This window comes from Onychomys torridus, chromosome 23 (assembly GCF_903995425.1).
Source record: "Onychomys torridus chromosome 23, mOncTor1.1, whole genome shotgun sequence".
NCBI lineage: Eukaryota > Metazoa > Chordata > Mammalia > Rodentia > Cricetidae > Onychomys > Onychomys torridus.
In genome coordinates this window covers 49,893,990-49,914,936 of record NC_050465.1, presented here as the reverse complement: position 1 = coordinate 49,914,936, position 20,947 = coordinate 49,893,990, and the positions used below count along the sequence as shown (strand labels likewise).

The 20,947-nt window shown below is 38.5% G+C and overlaps 1 protein-coding gene across 1 annotated transcript in view; it reads right to left on the bottom strand.

The window, feature by feature from the left end:
* The window catches only part of Pikfyve (phosphoinositide kinase, FYVE-type zinc finger containing), an 85,324-nt gene that overhangs the window by 35,010 nt on the left and 29,367 nt on the right, over window positions 1-20,947 (bottom strand). Inside the window, exons 11-18 of the mRNA XM_036173005.1 lie at window positions 12,829-12,888; window positions 10,347-10,476; window positions 9,808-9,988; window positions 9,132-9,206; window positions 6,348-6,455; window positions 3,004-3,144; window positions 2,126-2,252; window positions 737-1,893 (exon numbers count right to left, since the gene is read on the bottom strand). Coding sequence (XP_036028898.1) covers window positions 737-1,893; window positions 2,126-2,252; window positions 3,004-3,144; window positions 6,348-6,455; window positions 9,132-9,206; window positions 9,808-9,988; window positions 10,347-10,476; window positions 12,829-12,888 — 1,979 coding nt within the window. The remainder of the gene's footprint in view (window positions 1-736; window positions 1,894-2,125; window positions 2,253-3,003; window positions 3,145-6,347; window positions 6,456-9,131; window positions 9,207-9,807; window positions 9,989-10,346; window positions 10,477-12,828; window positions 12,889-20,947) is intronic.

Sequence of the window (20,947 nt, the reverse complement as noted above, 5' to 3'; positions counted from 1 at the left end):
AAGTTAAAATGTGGGAAGGCCCCGTCCACTGTGGGTGGCACCATTCCCTAGCACAAGGTCCTGAACTGTTAAGAATGGAGTAATAGAACTGAACACACACAAGCAAGCAGCACGGATGCATTTCCTTCTCTTTGTTCTCGGCTGTGGTTGTGGTATCCTAAGTCGCTTCAAGTCCCTGCTGCCTTGACTTCACCTTACTTATGGGCTGTAACCTGGAATTACAAGCTAAATAAACTCTTCCGTAAGTTGCCATTCCCCCCCCCCGAAGTATTTGATCACAGTGACAACAACAAAAAATGACGAAAGACCTATCTTAGAACGCTGAAAAGAGTCCAGGGCTGCATCATACCACACAGAAGCAATACAGACAGAAACTTCAAGCCACTGCCTACTTTCCCTTAACTCATGCCCTTCCTACTTCACTACAAGTGCATACTAAAACCCAAAATCCTAGTCTCTTTACCTTATGAATCCACTTCTGTACTTCGTACATAAATGTCATCAGACTCAACAAGAAAAAAATAAATGAAAGATTAAATATTTATAATAAACATATGCAATGTATTATACTGATTTTTCAAATCTTGCCTCAGTAATTTTTCAACACATAAAAAATTCTAGGGTTGGGGATTTAGCTCAGTGGTAGAGCGCTTGGGCCCTGGGTTTGATCCCCTGCTCAAAAAAAAACAAAACAAAAATTCTAAACTTACACAAACACTCCAGAGTGACATCTTACCTTTGTTGACCATAAGGCATCACTTGGAATCAACCCCCTCTCTTCATCACACTCTGTTTTGTTTCCCGATTTGCCACTTGACGTACACGATGCATCTTTTGAATGGACAAAAGGGTCCAAATGTTTTGACTGAATTCTTCCTCCTCTAGCTCGATAATCAGCCAGCATTCTACCCAAGCTCTGGCTATCACCCAGATGTTCAGCAATCCGGGTGCTCACTAGCTCATGTGAGGGTAAGACTTGAATAGACTTGGCCTGAACACTGCCATTCATGCCCTGAAGTCCAGAGAGATCTCGGAGCAGCTGTTTCTTCCTCCTGATCTCCATTTCCTTCACCTCTTTGTTGAGGAGAGGAGACCAGTAAATCTGCTCTGGAAAATAATCCCGAGTTGAGCACCTCATCCCCTTTTCAGTTAAAAGGAAGGGTTCCCGGAACGTAATAACTGGAGAAATGCAGAGGATCACATCTTTTAACTCCTGCTTAAATGTCAAAGAGTAAGTCTTTCGTGTATCTTCTGAGGAGGTAACTTCCTCAGTAGCGTACATTCCAGTGTCGTCCTGCAGAGGGTCTCTGAAGGCTCTCATCTGGCTCTTGGGATCCTGCCGCTCCTCTGTTTGCTGCAATGGCTCTGGCTCTTCACTTCCTACAGCATCCTGTTGATCCATATGAAGAGGCAACAACGAGTGAGGTACCAACGCAAAGAGAGCACACGGAATACCTGCTGGGCACGTGGGCGTCGTATAATCTTGATGCTTCAAAGAGGCAGCCGCCTGGGGAACACTTTTACTGTCCTGCTCACCCTTCTCAAGCACAGTCCTTGATTCCAACAAAGTGCTATCATCAGAAGACAGAGAATCAGGAGGGCACTCTGGGTCCTGGGGAAGGGAGATGCCACTGAACTGCTCCTGAGGCCCTCCCTCGTCCCCTCGTCCCTCAGTCAGAGAATGGAATGAAGGGCTTTGCATTAATGTTGGAGGCATAGCGAACTCATCCATGAGAAAGGAGATTTCTAGTTGAGAATGATAAGCTACACAGATCATAAATATTAGGATCTCCTTAACTCGAGCCAGCTCATAATCAGAGCCTCCTCTGAGCTTGATTGTACATCCTAGGTGCTGTGGACAGCCTTCAAAAAACATCAATGTTTTGGTTTGTTCTACAAATAAACAAACAAAATTCGGAGACTTAGATGACAATCTAGAAGACCAGACAGAATTTACTACCAACAAAAAAGAAAATCCTTACAGGAATTAAGACCACAATGGACTACTCTCTCTTAACCAATGCTAACAGATATTAATACTTGATGAGTAAACAACACTATATTTAACTAGGAGTTGATTCATTTCTTGAGATCCCCAAGCGAATGTATGCTTAAGATGACTCACCATTAGGTAACTGAAATATCTGCATATAAAATTTGTGGCAAGTGCCCAGGTGTGGTTTAGTGAGCAGCTGGTCCATGGACACTACTAAATCACCTTGGGTCATTCGACTGATTCGTTCTAAAACTTGCTACAACACAGAAAAACATTGTATTATGAATTAGCTATGAGTAAAAAAAATCTTAATAAATTTAACTTAAAAAGTACATGAAGTATTAAGAGAAAAAAATGTTGACAATTTCCTTAATTTTAATAATTACATGACAAGTTTTTTATTCTACATTAGGCCAAATTAACTTGCTAAATAATCAAAAACAAACCATGTTCATGGTAATATCACCGAAAGACGAGCATGGCATGGTGGTACACTTGTATAACCCCAGCACTTGGGAGGCAGAAGCAGGAGGACCAGTGCAAATTTGAAGTCATTCTGATTTCATTACTGAGTTCCAGACCTGCTAGAGGTACAACCTGAGACCTTACCTTCTTTTTTAGTCTTCATTTTATTACCTTTTTTTAAAAGAGCATTTGGACAGCCATGTCTTAGTACAAGACTCTATGGGTAAACAAGCAAATACAAAAATCAGCTTCCTGAAAGTGGTCTCCATTTTGCAGAGGGAAGTGAAGCACCAATAAGCACTTGCTGATGGGCTAACAATGTCCATTCCACCTTTGGTCTCATAAAGACCCAAGAGATCAGTTACATGCTACTTTCTTCCAGTGTGAATCCACAGTCTCCATAATGCAGGAGCTACCACACCTGCACCCCACTTTCAATGTAGGTAGTACATCAAATAAAAGGATTGCTATATACCTACCATACATGCATATTAATTTAAAAGCCATGATTTTTTGAGTGAATAAACATGGAAAATACTCACTGACTTTACATTAATGACCAGAGTAATGCCATGTTCCAGTAACATGTCCTGAGCGATCCGAGACACTGTTTTCTCAACTAGAACCAATGTGGGTCGAACATCAACTATTCGTTGAACATAATTCTTCAAGAATTCTCTTTCCTAAGTGAGATAAAACATAAATACAAAACCTGGTACAATTCAAGATTGAGACATACTAATTTATCATGATAATCTGACTACTGATATCAATTTCTAATCTATAATTTCTGATTCACAAATTAGTGTTACAAATTCAAATACAACAAAGAATTTTAGTCATAATTCTACACTATTCATTATACTTAAAAGTTTTAAGAACAGTTTCATCCTCCAATAAATTTTATTTTGAAATATTTTCCGTCCCTGATAATCTATAATTTGCTGAAGATGTAGCTCTGTGGGAGAGTACATGCCTAACACACTCAGGGTCCTGTGGTCCAACCCTAGCAACATGTGACGCATATGTGTACTGTGTGAATAATAAGCACTAAAAACCTAGTAAGATAAATCTCCAAAGATTTTAAACTAGACTTTAAGCAACAAAAATCCTATTCCTATACCTGTCACGATAAAAGCAATTCCTAAGTTGATATGATTATGGACTTTCTTCTCCAGTCTATAACCTGCAAACATCTCTTTTCTAGATGTCAGAACTAATAACCCTCAGACAAATGCTACTTGACCTATTATTTCCTAACATCATAGTCTACTTCAGACAAATACAACTCAAGTTATAAAACACAATGCTTAATAATAATACCACCACAATAGCTGGTTGAGGTAGTGCACACCTTTAATCCCAGCACTGGGGAAACAGAGGCATGTGGATCTCTGAGTCTGAAGCAGCAAGAGCTGTTACACAGAGAAACCCTGTCTGAAAAACCAAAAAAGAAAAAGAAATTTCACCATAATAAAAGCCTCATTTCAAAACAAATGAATACTGCAAACAGTCAGAGGTAACATTACAAATCCTTAAGTGTTTCATAAGTTTCTGTCCCCACATAGGAGACAACTGAAAGTGAGCATGTTTCCACTTCTACTCCATGTGCCCAAAGCACTTCTTCAGCAATCTGTACAGCCATTCCCAGCCACCTCAGTATATGAGATTTCTACCAAAATAAACTCCCCTGTTATGAGGGGCATTTCTTCTCTTTCTCTGTTCTACTTACAGAAAGTATACGTTTTTGCCTAGCATGCTAGCATACACCTTCAAGCCTAGGACTCCAGACTCTAGATTTTGAGATGACCCTAGGATATGCAGAAAGACTATTTCAAAACAAACAAACAACCAGATACTGCACTTGTACATTCTCAAATTCTTCCTTTATTAGCAAAATGTTTATTTCCTGAAATACATTAATTTCCCAATCTGTTTACTAAAATTTTTGGGTTTGGTTTTTGGTTTTTTATTTTTGTTTGTTTGTTTTGTTTTTTGTTTTTTCGAGACAGGGTTTCTCTGTGTAGTTTTGTGCTTTTCCTGGAATTCACTCTGTAGCCCAGGCTGGCCTCGAACTCACAAAGATCTGCCTGACTCCGCCTCCCAAGTGCTGGGATTAAAGACATGTGCCACCACCACCCGGCTGTGCTTACTACAATTTAATTCAAGAACATTTGAAATAATTTTGTTTGTAAAACTCCATTAAAATTGATAGCATTAAGTGCCTATATAAAAAATTTGGAAAAATCTCATACTAGCAACTTAACAGCACACCTGAAAGCTCTAGAACAAAAAGAAGTAATCACCACACCGAAGAGGAATAGATGGCAAGAAATAATCAAACTGAGAGCTGAAATCAATAAAAGAGAAACAAAGAGTTGGTTCTTTGAGAAAAATCAGTAAAATAGTTATTCAAACTAACTAGAAGACTGAGAGAGAATATCCAAGTTAACAAATCCAAACCACCCAGGCTGCTGCTAAGACAAAGGCTTGCTCTTCTCAACCTGACAACAGGGCCCCATTGCTGAGGATAACATCCACACATCTCATTGAACATGAAGAGGTCGAGCTGGTACCTACATGGAGCCTTCACCCCTGTGTTCTAGTCTCTGGTGAGAGAAGGTACTCTGTAGGATACTGAAAGAGAACATGGAGACCAACCCAGCCACAGAACCTCTGACCTCCAATCTGTCCTACCTGCAAAATATGCTAGAACAATGGTGGTGCCAAACTTGTGGGATTGGCAAGCAATGTCAACCCAGACCCAGAGAGGTCAGTGTCAGGCATGGGCTCCTTCTCGTGGAATGGGCCTTAAGTTATCATTGACTTAATGGCCAGTATCCACTTATAAGTGTATAAGTGAATATACGCCATATTTATCTTTTTGAGTCTGGGTTATCTCACAGGAGGACTGGGGAGGGTGGGGATGGGAAGAGAGAGTAAAGGGAGACAGCTAAAATTGGAGGCATGGGGGGGAGCTAATGATATTCTGCTATATTCATAGGTAAGTGCCATATTCAGTCATCATCAGAGAGGCTCCTCCAGCAGCCAATGGGAACAGATGCAGAGACCCACAGCTAGACATTATTTGCAGAGAGTCTAATGGGAGGTCTCCATCAAATGCTTCCCCTCAGTCCTCAGGGAACCCCTCGGAAGAAGAAGCAGAAAGAGTGTAAGAGCCAGAGGGGATGGAGGACACCAGAGAACAAGGCCCTCTGAATCAACCAAGCAAGGCTCATAGGATGAACTCACAGAGACTGAAGCAGCAAGCACAGGGCCTGCACAGTTCTGCACCAGGTCCTCTGAGTATCTATTATAGCTATTAGCTTAGTATTTTTATGGGACGCCTGAGTGTGAGAACAAATAGGTCTCTGACTCTTGTGCCTCCTCTTGGGACTCTTTTCCTCTTGTTGGGTTGCCATGTCCAACTTCGATACAATAGGTTTTGCTTCATTTTATTATATATTTTTTGTATTATATTCATGTTTGTTGATATCTCTTAGAAGACTGTTCCTTTCTAATGAGAGGCAGAAAGAGAACAGATCTGAAAGGGAGGTAGAGAGGAACTGGGAAGAGCAGAGGTATATATATAATCAGGATATATTGTATGACAAAATAATTTATTTTCATTAAAAGGAAAAAAAAATGGCTTCTTAACAGAGAGCTTAGACACCCCAGGGAAATAGTACAGCATGTGCTCCTTTAACTCTGAAACTTTGGAAACGAGTGAAGAAGATTTGGGTGAGCTACTTCCTAAAGTCTAACAAAAACCTGCTGTGTACAACTAACTTTTGAAATGTGACAAGTTTTTTGAAATTAAGGGGTGGCAAGAAACACAAAAGGTAAGGATCCATCCCAACAAATGATTTCTTCCAGAAATTCTTACCTGAAGCACAATAGGATCGATACAAGTGAACTTAGTTTCTTCTCTATAAAGATACTCAATGGAACACTTCAACAGAAGGATTTTGGGGTTTTTAATACAAGAATTCATCTAAAAAAAAAATTTGTTAAAGGTTTCACTTTATAGACTATTAATCATAATTTTAAATTCATACTGCTCATAAGTTCTACTAATTAGCATTATCAAACTAATTTATTACTTTTGGGTTATTCGCCTAATTTTTTCAAAGCAAGTTCTTCAAAATCAACTTTTTCTTATCTATTCCTCTTTACTCTTATGTTTTTGTTTACTATATACTAAAACATATAACATTATGTTTTTGTTTTTTAATTTCTCATGCTGTAAGAAGAAATAACATGCCCTAGGTGGCGATGGGTATTATAAACAGACTATTTCGCACACTCTAGATCAACAACGTTGAAAATATATTTGTCTTTCTAAACTTCAAACATAGAATAGGAAGACAAGAATTTAATGGCACTTGAACATTATTCTAACACAATAAATTCCTTAACAATCTTAAATTGGCAAGCTAACCTAAATAAGGTGAAGTTAAAAAAGAAAACATTAGATTATTTTCAAAGCAGAAATTCATGCCGACACTCCAACCATGCACCTAAAACCACAAGCAGAACAGCCTGGGGCCCGCCATCAAGCTTTCAGTTCAACCAAACTCCACAGCCCACACTGGCAAGCCGTTCTGAGGACTGTAACGAACTGGGCAAATAGATTCGGGCTCGAAAATTAAAGACTGTCCGAATGTGATCGGTGAGGCAAACCAATAATTCATGGATATATTTCTACCTCTCCTACATGATTTTCTTCAACTCCTGAAAGACATCACATACTTTTCTTTCCCCACTTTTGGTATTTCAAGACAGGGGTTTTCTGTGTAGTTTTGACAGTTGATCAGGCTGGCCTCAAACTCAGAGATCCATTTACCCTTGCCTCCTGACTGCTGGGATTAAAGGCATGTGCCACCACCACCCAACTAACATGCTTACTCTTAACTCAATAAACATCACTTATTTTGGTTTGACATTCTGTCTTAAAAGGGTAATATACTGATTTATAAGATTATATATGTAAACACCTAGTGATTTTTGGACCATGTCTAAGAAATAATATTGAATATCAGCATATTATTTACAAGTGATTATTAACAATTTTCTAAAGACTAAATGTCTTCTAGTCAGCACTCCATACCAATAATTTCCACATTCTGGATTTGACCTACTATGGATGGAAAATAGCTGCAAGACTAGGGGGTGGGGGGGAGCTGACTGTGTGTCCTAAGCATGCACAAAGTATCTTTTTCTATCATTATAATTTATTAAGGGCCTGGGTTGGGGATTCAGCTCTTCAGCTCAGTGGTAGAAAGGCCCTGGGTTCAATCCTCAGCTAAAAAAAAAAAAAAAAAAAAAAAAATTAGGGCCTAAACACTAGAGCATAACAACTATTTACACGACATTTATACTGTAGTAGCCATTGTAAGTCATCTAGAGATGATTTGAAGTCTATAGAAAAGTATTCAGTAGCTTATATAAAGAGCTCAAGAAGCACCCCAGATTTCAGCATTCCTTGAGAGCCTGTACCAACACCCTGCAACAACTCAGAGACAGCACTAATCTGTCCTTGGAAAAGAGTAAACACTGGACTGCAGTTCAGCCCTCTACGTTCTCAGCCTAGATGGTCGTCGCAATGCTTCCAGCAGTACTCAATGTCTCCTATGATGAGACCAGGGTAGCCTAGTTTTAGAACGTTTCCTTGATGACCGTGAAGCAGAGCAAGATCTGAGAATGCTGCTATAGTTCCTCAGATTGTAAAGACCAGAGCGGTGAAGGCATGGCAAAGCACTTAAGAGCACTTGGTGTACAATTCCCAGCACCCATGGCAGCTCACAACCATCTGTAATTCCAGTTCCAGGGCTTCCACTGCCCTCTTCTGACCTCCATGGACAACAGGTACACACATGGTGCATAGACATAGATGCGAACAAAACACACACAGAAAATAAATCAGTAAAAACGTGCTTTAATGTGACAACCAACAGATGACACTGAAATAACCATAGTGCCCACTTGCAATGCAAGACTATCCTCCAATCTACCCTTTCCAACTCCTTTAAACCTACTGAGTGAAAAAGTTTAAGGGTCCACATAGTTAGTGGGAATCCCAGAAAATCCTGATAGACACTGTACTTTGAGAATCAAAAACCCTCAGGAGCTCAAACCCTTGGTGGAACACACAGACCTTGCCTGCTTCCTTTAGTATTATCTGACATTGCAGCATTTTACACTCTTGTATCTCGAGATTCCCAAATATTCAATATGCAACCTAATCTCCTATCTTGTGCTGGTGCTCAAAAGACGCTTTGGAGCTGAAGGTAGAGGTATAATAGGTGAGAAGCATAAGAAAATAATAATGACAAATCTGTAGAAAACTAAACCATTTGAAGGAATGCGGTCTTTCAGAAAAACCTTGCCTGGAAGCAGGGTCTAGGAAGATATGATACCAGTATCCCACCCTCTGTTGGTCTGGAACCTGACTTTCCCTCTGCCACCTTCTGTCTTGTGAATCCCCATATTCAAATTCCAACTCATCAGCTCTGGGAGATCTTCCTGAAACCTCCAAACTTTCACCTCTATGAAACATGTGGCTACGTACCCCTTCAACATCTCCTTTACTTCCATAATTAAGAAATCCCAACATATGAGCTTAACACATAGCCATGGTCTGCTGAGTTTCAGTGTTGAAGTTCATTACCTTTTTATGTGCAATGTTCTTGGTACAAACAAAGCCATTGACAACCACAGAATCAAATTTCTTTCCACCTGGGATCTAATAAAACAAGAAAACAATTAAAACCAGTGGTGTATCCTCATACTTCATCAGATGGCTATGATGTATTATGTCTTTCCATCATTGAACTGTTAACATAATGAAGTACAGACAGCAAGGTACAGAATATAGTTCATCTCATGATTAGCTCATCATGACTGTTTGTTTTCCCACCCTCTACTCTTGAATATCATAGATGCTACTCTAAAGTACTCATTGACTAAATAAGCTGGTGTCTACGGCACTAATTTAACATTAACTATTACAAGCAAAACATATATTCAGAACTTAGTATTATCTAACTAATGCAATTACCCACTGCTTTTCCTCATGACAGTGACAGTAGTCTGTGAGAACAGGCTTTCTCATAAATGACTTTCCAGGAAGAAGCATTAAGAAAGGAAGAAACTATTTATTTTGATCTTCACCACATACCCAGCTCTCTCTTTCCATGCACCTCTCACTTCCTCTGAGTGGCTACCAAGAGCTCTACTTGTATTGTTAACAGAGCAGACAGCCTCATGGTAACGGCTCCTTTCAGATTACCATTAAGAGATAAATGACTATTAGGCCTGCACCATCAAACATTAGCAGAGCTTACCTTCTTGATGTGGACAAACTGACGGATATCCATGTCATCGTCCTGGTGCTTGACGTCAGGTCGGACTGTCTGAACAACCTGGCAGACCAGTGACACAATGATATCCCTCCAAGATGATGACAATGACTCATTATGAAGCAACTGCTGGAGTAGTGCCATCATATGGTTATGATTAGCTGAACTACAAAATGTTACAAAAACAAGTATGCACAGTTAGTACTAAAGACACAAAAAGTACTCTACAAAGAAACAGACATTCCAATTATGGCTCACAGGTAAGATCTTCCATGTTAATTTTATTCTTTCAATGTATCTTCACCATAATGATTCTGTACATAAATGAAATCTGTTAATATCTTCCAACTAACAAAGCACCTTCAAACTGCTGAATTAAAATTTTAACACATAAATTAAAATGGAAACAATCAGTTTAGGACTCTGCTTTATGAGCTACTTCCTCAGAAGTCAGAATATACTTTATATTAGTATTTCCCACTTTATAAGGAAGAGGAAAGAAAAATAAAAATCCAGTGCCTTACAGGAGCCTTTCCATGGCTTGCTTCTCCTCATTCTCCTCCCGCAAGAGCTCCAGGTTGTTATGATGCCAGCCCAAAGGGGTGAAAGGCAGCTCTTTGGATTTTTCCTCTACTCGTCGATTAAATAAGGATTCTAAACCCAAAATAAGAAGTTAGTACTTCACTGTCATGTTTTACATCATCAACCCATACATTTAGAAAATAAAAGTATCTTAAGTTGGCCAATATAAATTATTGCTATAAAATGGCAAAGACCTGTAATCAACACAAACTTAAAATATTAATAAAATATGCAATCATACATACATACATACACCAAAACACTAAAATGCAGAAACAAGGCTTGAAGTACAGCACTTCTCTAGCATGTACAAGACCCTATATGGTGAGCGGAACCCAGACACAATTGGCATCAGCCAAACTCTGAGCACAGCTATTGAAAAGCAACTTGAAGGAACGAGGACTCTCAGCCAAGAGTATCAACATAAATTCTGAAAGACAAACAGAGTGCTATTTTTCCATCCTGTTTGGTTTAGAGAGTCAATAAGAATGCAGATTTTGCACATAAAATCATAACCTGAAAACCACATTCAACTGAAATCTGAAGGTGACAATGACAGAGAAAAACTCTCATGGACACCCCCCCCCCTCAGATGACAGTATCCTCCACTGTACTTTACAATACAGGCTTTAAAACAAAATTTTAACAAAATTAACTTTAAAAAAATGAAGAAATTATACTAAATAAAACATAGTAAATAATTTACACAAAACTCTGAAAAGTCTTTGAATTTTTAAGGCGTGAAATGATTGGGGATGATGGTACACAACTTTAATCCCAGAAGTCAGAAGGCAAAGAAGGGCAGATCTCTATGATCTTGAGGCCAGCTTCGTCTACATTGCTTTGGGGGCTAGGAAGATGGTTCCTAAGTTAAGAGCATTTGCTGCTCTTCCAGAAGACTAGAGTTCAGTTCCCTACATCTACATTAGGCAGCTCACAACCATCTGTAACTCCAGCTCTGGGAGTTCTAATATCCCACATTTCCACAGGTGCCTGCTTTCACATGCACATAAACACATGTACACACACACACTTATACGTGACTTTTTTTTTTCCCTTTGGTTTTGAGACAGGGTTTCTCTGTGTAGTTTTGGTGCCTGTCCTAGATCTCGCTCTGTAGACCAGGCTGGCCTTGAACTCACAGAGATTCACCTGGCTCTGCCTCCGGAGGGCTGGGATTAAAGGTGTGAGCCACCATCGCCCAGCTTTTCAGGAACTCTTTTTTTTTTTTTTTTTTTTTGGTTACATGACTAAAAAAACAAAAATAGTAACTTTTAAAATGACAAAATGGATTACAAAAAGTTTAAATAAATGTTTTACAAAACGTGTTCATTAAATAAACAATGAATAGTATGACTGAACAAATAGAAAGAAAGGTAGGAAATTCTAATGCTTTCTCTTTTAAAGCAAACCAACTTCTAAAGCATGTGTCATGGCACATGATGCACAAGGCTGGCACTTTTCAATTACATGAACAGCCAATCTATAAACTTCCAGTGGAACAGGATGTGAGGAGGTGAATTTAGATAGACTGTCAAGCCCGATCAGCTGCCACCAGCCTCCCTTGTTTCAACTTGCCCAACTTCTCTCTTTTTCTAAAACCCCAGGAACTAAGAAGACCAAGACCAGAGAAGGATCCTTTTCTTGCCCGACTTATCTCTTTTTCTAAAACCCCAGGAACTGAGAAGACAAGACCAGAGAAGGGTCCTTTTCTCCCTTTGTCTTCCCCCCATAGGAGTTTAAGTAAAGGTGGGAGAGGTCTGTATTCATCTACTCTTCTTTAGTCCCAATGAGACTCATCAAGAGACTTAGTGCTTTACTCTGTTTGCCTACTTCTCTTCCCAACTCCACAGCACAAACATCAAAGTCAAGTGACAAAGAGGCAATCCTCGACAATATGTATATCAATATTTACTATGAGATAATGCCTTCAAAAATATGAAATGCAAATTCTATTCAAAAATTTAAACAATCACTGGAGAGATGGCTCAGTGGTTAAGAGCACTGACTGCTCTTCCAGAGGATCCAGGTTCAATTCCCAGCACCCATATGGCAACTCACAACTGTCATAACTCCTGTTCCAGGGGATCTGATGCCCTCATACAGACATACCTGCAGGCAAAACACCAATGTACATAAAATTTTTTAAAAAGGAGTTTGGATGTTTCCCTTCCTTTAAAAAAAAAAAAAAATTAAACAATCATTTTTAAATTAAAGGTCCCCTCTCAAACCAAGACCAAATTTATATTCTTGACTTCTAACATACTCAAAAGTCATTCTACACATTTAAAATCATGTTCCTATGATAGTAATTAAATATATTTTCAGTGCTTTCTGTCAATCAATGTCCTAAATCCTCAAGCACATCATCATAAAACAGATATTGTTTGTAAAATTATAACCGACAGTTGTTTGTAAAATTACCTTTGATGAAGGCATCACTTATTGAGAGCTGTTGTCCTCCAGTGTCAGAAACCAAATACTCTGCAAACCAGGAAGAGAGAAGAGGAAGGAAAGACGTATGACTTCAATATGCCAGCATAATTATGCAGCAAAACACCCACACACAAGTGTATATTACTCCTACAAAATTCATCACTGCCCAGCAAACTTAAGAAATATTTTCACTAAAATGTCTCTTTACACATGTTCTATATATTTTATAGTAAACTATTTTCAGTAACTTAAATTGACAACAGAACTATTAAACCATTTGCCTTGGTTCAAATGTCAGACATTTTAACAGATTTTTTTTCCTAATGATGTTTAGTTGCCAAAACAGAACTAATTTAGAAAACTGCTTCCTTGTTGAAACTTGTAAATTGAGGTAACCTAAATCTGCATTCCTGAGCCACGGTCACTAAAGAGCTCCAGAATGAACTCTCCTTCCTTTAGAAAGCAAAAATAAAAAAGCAAACATTTTTAGTGATTAGCACGATAAGCCTTAAAATATTTTACCACTTTCCTCATGTATTACTGCACTATTTAACAAATAGTGATGGTCTATTGACAGAATACTTTATAAGAAGCCACCTAAGAAAACAGTACAAATTTTTTAAACTTCAGGATATATGCAACAAAATAAATTCATATGGCAGAGGATAAAAACATCATTCAAGGAATTTTTGTTGTTATGTTTTAAAATCGGGTTTTGTTTTTTTAATTTCTAGCTTACTACCAAATGTTTGCCAGAAGATAACTGATGAATACACTCTGAACACTTTCAAAGCATTATAATTCTGGACACTTCTACAAGTGAAACTCTGCAAGTGAACTGTCCTTTAAACACACTCAGAGTTCTTTCCACTATGCAAATTAAACCACAATGCTTTAGCTACTCTAATGTGAATATTCTCCACAAAATGTGTTCCGAGTTCATTTCCAAGCTAATACAGTCACCCTTTCGGACAGGAAGCAGAGAAAACATTTTATTTAGAAAATGAAGTGCAGGAGTAAGAGAGATGGTTCATCGGTTAGGAGCACTAGCTGTTCTTCCAGAGAACCCAGGTTCTATCCCCAGCACCCACATGGTGGCTCACAACTCTGTAACTTCTAGTTTTCTGCTAACATACATGCAGGAAAAATACCAATGTACATAAAATAAAGTAAATAATTTTAAAAAAGAAAGAAAACTGAAGTGCATCATACAATACATTCAAGTATGTAGATATGATTTGTTTCTATACTTTATTCCTGGCAAAAATATCCAATGCCAAATCCTGTTAGTTCAACTAATGCATTGTTCTTTAAAAGCCCTACTTCTCATACTAAAACTTAAAATATCAAATTCCAGAAACCATGGTTTACTCCTCACATTGTGGAAATTTTTGTTTTGTTTTGTTTTGGTTTTGTTTTTTGAGACAGAGTTTCTCTGTGTAGCTTTGCGCCTTTCCTGGATCTCACTCTGTAGCCCAGGCTGGCCTCGAACTCACAGAGATCCGCCTGCCTCTGCCTCCCGAGTGCTGGGATTAAAGGCGTGCGCCACCACCGCCCGGCTCACATTGTGGAAATTTTTAAATCCATAAAAAGTCCTGTATACTGTCCACCTAGATTCGGTAATTTTTAAGACTTGCCCTATCTGTTTTCTCTATATATCTGCACATGCTTTTAAAGTTACCCTGGGGCTAGAGAAATGGCTCAGGGGTTAAAAACATCTGCTGTTTTTCCAGAGGACCTGGGTTCGATTCCCAGAACCGACATGACGGCTCACAACTGTCTGAAATTCCAGTTTCACAGCACCCTACACCCATACTCACACGTACACATACATGTAAATAGAAACTTTTAAATGTAAATTGTCCCAATTAGTTCAAGTAGCACACAACACTTTTCAAGTAACATATCAGTATGTCTCTCTTTAAACAAGGGCTCTCTTCTCTATAGCCACCACATCATTTACATACTTACAAAAACATACAATACTGTAACAATCACAGAACTGACCCATACTCAAATTTACCTATTTGCACAGTGTCTTTCATAGACACACCCTTGAAAATTGGATCCTATCAAGTTCATACATGGAATTTGCCTGCCATGCCTCCTCCTTCTCTTCTCATCTAGAACACATCTCCTACTTTCTTTGCATGGTGAGAATGAATTTTGAAAGAACTAGGCAAATATCCTATATGATAGCCCATATTCTAGATCTGATCCAGTGTTTCTCCGTGGTATGTTTCACTTGCTCCTCAATCCCATGATTTCTATGCATGGGAAGTCCACTCAAAGGGCTTACAGAGCCATAGCTTTGACCTGTGTCAAGCTCTAGTTACTAACTTTCTAAGAATGGTTCAGAATCCTTCTTACAACACAAAATAAAATAATTTCAATAATACAAATCTTCCCCCAAAAAATGAAAAATTACTAAACCAGAAAGGACACTAAGTGTTGAAGGTTTTGAGGCTTCTTACATGATATAAAATTCAAGAGCAATGTTTTTAAGTATGGATATTTCAGTAGTTTTAAAAATCCAAATTTCTTCAGCCATAAGAAATAAAGGGCTAGGCTGGAGAGATGGCTCAGTGGTTAAGAGCACTCACTGACTATTTTTTCTGGGGTCCTGAGTTCAAATCCCCCAACCATATATCAGGTCATAATCACCTATAATGGGATCTGATGCCCTCTTCTGGCTTGCAGACATACATGCAGATAGAGCACTCATATGTTTAAAATACACAAATACATGAATGAGTGAATGAATGAATGAATGAATGAATGAAAGAAAGAAAGAAAGAAAGAAAGAAAGAAAGAAAGAAAGAAAAAGAAAGAAAGAAAGAAAGAAATGGTAATCCACAAGAAAAGAACTAGGAAGGACTGGCTTTCACCTCATGAAAAGAGAAAGCCAGCCATCCCTGCCCACATATGCAGAAGTATAGTTCATTCACAAAATTCTAAGTTACTCTGGCAATCTTTACTTGTTAGCAATCAGTGTTCAACTTAACTACCACAGAGCAAAATGTTTCCTCATATTTCAGCTTTGTAAGACAAACAGGAATTCTCACTAGTACAATAAAGGCTAGAGAGAGGGAACTGTGAAAGCAAGTACAGGTATTAGAAGCTCTAAGTCCTCAAACTGCAAACTAAGACTACCAAGGCTGCAAACAACCAATCAGATCCACCTAATAATTATCCTCTTTCTGGTGGTAGACCCTCTTCTTTAATACTCTCACAGAATGAGCTAAAAGGACAACTCTCACAACTTTAAAATTCTACAGCTACACTTTCATTTCAGATTTGGAGCTAAAAGAAAGCCTGAAGGACATTATTAAATCTACCTAATCTCTCACTAGATGTCAGCATCTATCTATAACTCTGACAGGTGGACAAACAGACCCAACGTGAACACCTCCAAAGCCAAGTGGCAGAAGATCACTACTCCTGACTTGAACATCTTTCCTCTCAGATACTCTTCAGATAGCTTAGGGACAATGGCATTAAGCTTTCATTTCTCCATTTTAAATAGTTCAACTCCCCTTAGTCTTAATACAACAAAGAGTTCAACTACTCTAAGATCCTGCCAAGCCAGCTCTATTCATCCATCAGAACAGATCCCAAAACTTACACTGGACCACAACACCAGTCATTTTACTGCTACTAATGAAATACATTGCATTAGGACAGGAAAGGAGAGAACATTTGCTACATGAATGAACCTTCAGATAATTCAAGTTTATAATCATTTCTTCTCATGCCCATTTACTGAATAAACCAATCCTGGCCATTTGATGTACAATGTATAAAACCTTGGTCCTGATCACATGAATCATTAAAGTGGCTTTCTCCAGAGCATTCAACGTAAACACGTTATGTGTAACTACATTGTTTTATTTGGAATGTGCTGCATTTCATCTTAAGGTCAGTCTGCTACTTCACAAAACTCTACAATTCCAACTCTACTATTTAATGTCAGCCATGCTTCTAGATTTGGTTGTTTGTTTCCTCAGAGAGTACTACATATCTCTATGTAATACTCCTGGCTATCCTGGAACTCGCTCGGGAGACCAGGCTGGCCTCAAACTCACTGAGATCAAGCTGCTTCTGCCTCCCAAGTGCTGGGATTAAAGGTGTGTGCCACCACCGCCCGGCTTCATGCCTTCTAGATTTAAAGAAATGTTTATTTTCTCAGGAGGCAGAGGCAGGCAGTTCTCTTGTGAGTTCCAGGCCAGCCTAGGCTACAGAGTGAGTTCCAGAACAGGCACAAAGCTACACAGAGAAACCCTGTCTCGAAAAAAAACTAACCAACCAACCAACCAACCAACCAATCAATCAATCAATAAATGTGGACTGGAAATACACAAAAAATGTAGACCCAAAAAAGCTGATCACAGGCCAGGCGGTGGTGGCGCACACCTTTAATCCCAGCACCCAGAGGCAGGCGGATCTCTATGAGTTCCAGGAATGGCGCAAAGCTACACACAGAAACTCTGTCTCGGAAAAAAAAAAAAAAAAAAAATTTAAAAAAAAAAAGCTGATCACACTCCGCCCCAATATAATGAATAATTCAATCCTTTTACATTTTTATATTATATCTGTGTGTGTGTGTGTGTGTGTGTGTGTGTGTGTGTGTGTGTGTACCTGTCACAGTGCATATCTAGAGATCAGAGGACAATTTGAGGAAACTGATTGCCTCCATGCACCATGTGGCGCCCAGAGACTGAACTTGAGTCCTCAGGCTTGGCAGGAAATGCCTTTACTCACTGAGCTAGCTCACTAGCCCATAACCAACACTTTCTTAGAACTATTTTTAGAAAATACAATCAAAATATGTTATATGCATACATGAAAATATCACAATGAAACTCATTATTCTAGACAGTTACTACACAGTTATAAAAACTACTGAACAGAGGCTGAAGAGTTGGCTCAGTGGTTAAGAGCACTGGCTGTTCTTTCAAAGAATCTGGGTTCAATTCCCAGTACCCACATGGTGCTTCACAAACATCTCTAACTCTAGTTCCAGGAAATCTACTAGCTTCTTCTGGTTTCTGCAGGCACCAGGCACACACATGGTACACATACACACATGCAGGCAAAACACCAATATACATAAAAAATGTAAATGGAAAACGTTTATAAAGTATTGAACAGAAACTGAAGAGGTAACTCAGTCTGCAAAGTGTTAGCCACACAAGCATGAGAGTGTGACCAAGCTGAGTCTAGATCCCAAGCGCTCATGTAAAAGTTTGAATGCAGCAGCACATACCTATAATGCCAGCACTGGGGAAGAAGAGGCAGGAGGATCCCTAGGGCCTATCAGCCAGGTAGTCTAACCAAATCAGTGAGTTCCAGGTTCACCTTGTCTCAGAAACTAAGGTGAAGAGCAATACTGAGGAAGACATCCAATGCTGACATCTGGCCTACCCCATACATGCACATACACATACATACAAGACCTCATATAAACATATGCCCCAAGCCCTCACACATCAAATGCTGAACAAACTGACTATAGACGTGACAAGCCCTATAACAAAGCCTAGGAGCATCTTCTTACTGCTGGTATCAAATTGACAATGATCATTTCAATATTTTGTGCAATCATTCAAACACGCTACACAACTATATGTCAGCATTAATCACAGCACTGCTGAACTCCTACACTTAACTAACACACTATGCTTTGCGTGTTTCCATACAAAAATAAAGGTCACAGTGGGCAGAACAGTAGGCGTCAGAGGCCATGGAGTAGAAAGAATAGGGAAGTACTGGTCTAGGGTAGGAAGTTTCAGTTAGGTAGGGGAACTGAAATCTACTTTATAGCAAGATGCCTGCAATTTAATAATGTATAGTAAATATTTCAAAATTATTAAGAAAGTAAATTTTGAAGGTCCATGTCATCAAAAAAATGGTAGGTTACTGAGATGCCAGATGTTAACTGGTTTTATTGACTCATTCCTTCCTATACATATGTCATTGCATCACTTTGTACCACATCTAACTAACACAAATATAATTTATGAATATGTGAAAAATCACAATGAAACCTATTATTCTACACTAGTAATCTGTACTAGTGAGTGTTGAACAATCCTGACTATGAGTAAGCAAAGCCCTATAAAATAACTTAGGATATCCTCTTCCTACTCGTGTCAAATTGATAATGATCACTTTAGCATTTTAAACAAGTGACAGATTGTTATAAAGCTAATCTGGACTCCATAGCCTGTGTTGTCCTAAATTGGGGGAGGGGGAGCAGTGGAAGCCAGAAGGCAACTTCCATGAATTGGTTCTTGTTTTCCATCAAGCACCTCTACCTGCTGAGCCACCTCCCAGATCACCACAGCACAGCCTATGCTTTTAACAAATACATATGACCATTGACTTCAACTACCTCTTTCACACATTTCATTGTTGTCTAGGTCAATCAACTGCTTTATCAACATCAAAGAAAACATACGATACTCCTCTAACCTACCAACTTCGTATCACCGTTAAGGTGGAGATGGGTTTATTTCAAAATGACTTATTTTAGCTAACCAGGGCAGGTACCAAGTCAACACAAATCCTTTTCAAATACCATAGTATATTTTACTTACTAAACTTCTTACAATTCGATATCTTCCAAAGCCATATCAAGAAACCATTAAAAAAAAAAAAAAAAAAAAAAAGTCATGCCATCTAGCAATACAGTCAGCTGGACACTTACTCTGTAGGAGTCTTCAAAAACAGTAGACTCTAGCTCCATGACCATAAACAACTAAACTGTTACTAAGCAGGCAGTCTGCCTACATCTGGCCAGGACTCAGCATGCACACTCAGTTTCTTTCTTCCCTTATCTATGTATCATTCCTGATAAGATTAATTTTGACAGAGAAATACAGCTACTTCTCTAATAAACTGGCTGATTTTTTTCCTTTCTATGACAACTGGACTCTGTTCTCAGATATCCTTGACCTTTCCTCCAGCTTTTGGTACAATGTGGATTTTTGCAATTCTGTCAATTTTCTTAACAAGTACATAACCTTCTTTCAGATTTATCACAACAGCAGCTGCTCACAACTTTTATAAATTTTTAAATGATTTAAAACCAGACAGTTTTTTTCAACTGCAGGTGTTTCTCTTTTTATTCTCCAGAGTTACACTGAGGTTGACAAAAATGTCACTATGAAGCCTCTAATTCTGTTCCTCACCCTATATCCTGAGTTAGGTTTCCTAAAGTAAATGTGTGCTGGCTCAGCAGTAGACCCTTTGCTAGTAGGAATCCTATGATGAGATTTATCTTTTCCAAAATTTTCAAGACACCCTTATAACATAACATTCCAAGAGGTAAACTCACCAGCAAACAGAAAGTGTACTTTACTTTACACTCTACTTTCAGCACACCCAACAGCTAACATGCATGTTCGGAGGGCAGATATCCGGTCATGACATACATAGTCTACTGCTGACCCACATCTCTATTAAAAGCCTAATCTCGTGTAACTGCAGTGTACACTGGATTCTCACAAGGGTCAGATCTGCCACACTGCCCTTCACACTCATCCAAATATTCTCCATCATGTTTCAAACATCCATACTGAGGATCCCCATCACCATGCGGACTTTATATTCACCTATGGTCAAATCTCCTTTCTCTCACTCTCTCTCAGTACCTTATTTTTTAAATAAGAGTCACTTTTTATTATCATGATTACCTTAATTGACATTTTATCACATCTTTACATTGACAACTATGGAGAACTTTGTTGAGGAAACGTAAATGTTTCAAATTATGAAATAAACCTTTAGATTCATATGTTCTTTATGTTATTTTTAGGTTCAAAGTAAAGAGTAGCAAAGAACTAGGCAAGCATTTCAGAAGCAATTCAGCATTAGAGAATTAAATGTTTAAAATTCAAACACTGGGTAAAACCATGGAATTAAATGCTTTATTTATAATAAAGATGTTTTGGTTATTAGTATAATGAACTCCCATAATTACTTATTTTATTTTCTTTGAAAAATAATGGTACATTATTCTTATACTTGAAATAAGCTTCTAGTTGCATCTAATAATATACAGCTCACCCTCCATTTTAAAAAGGAGCAATCCATCCATGTTGCG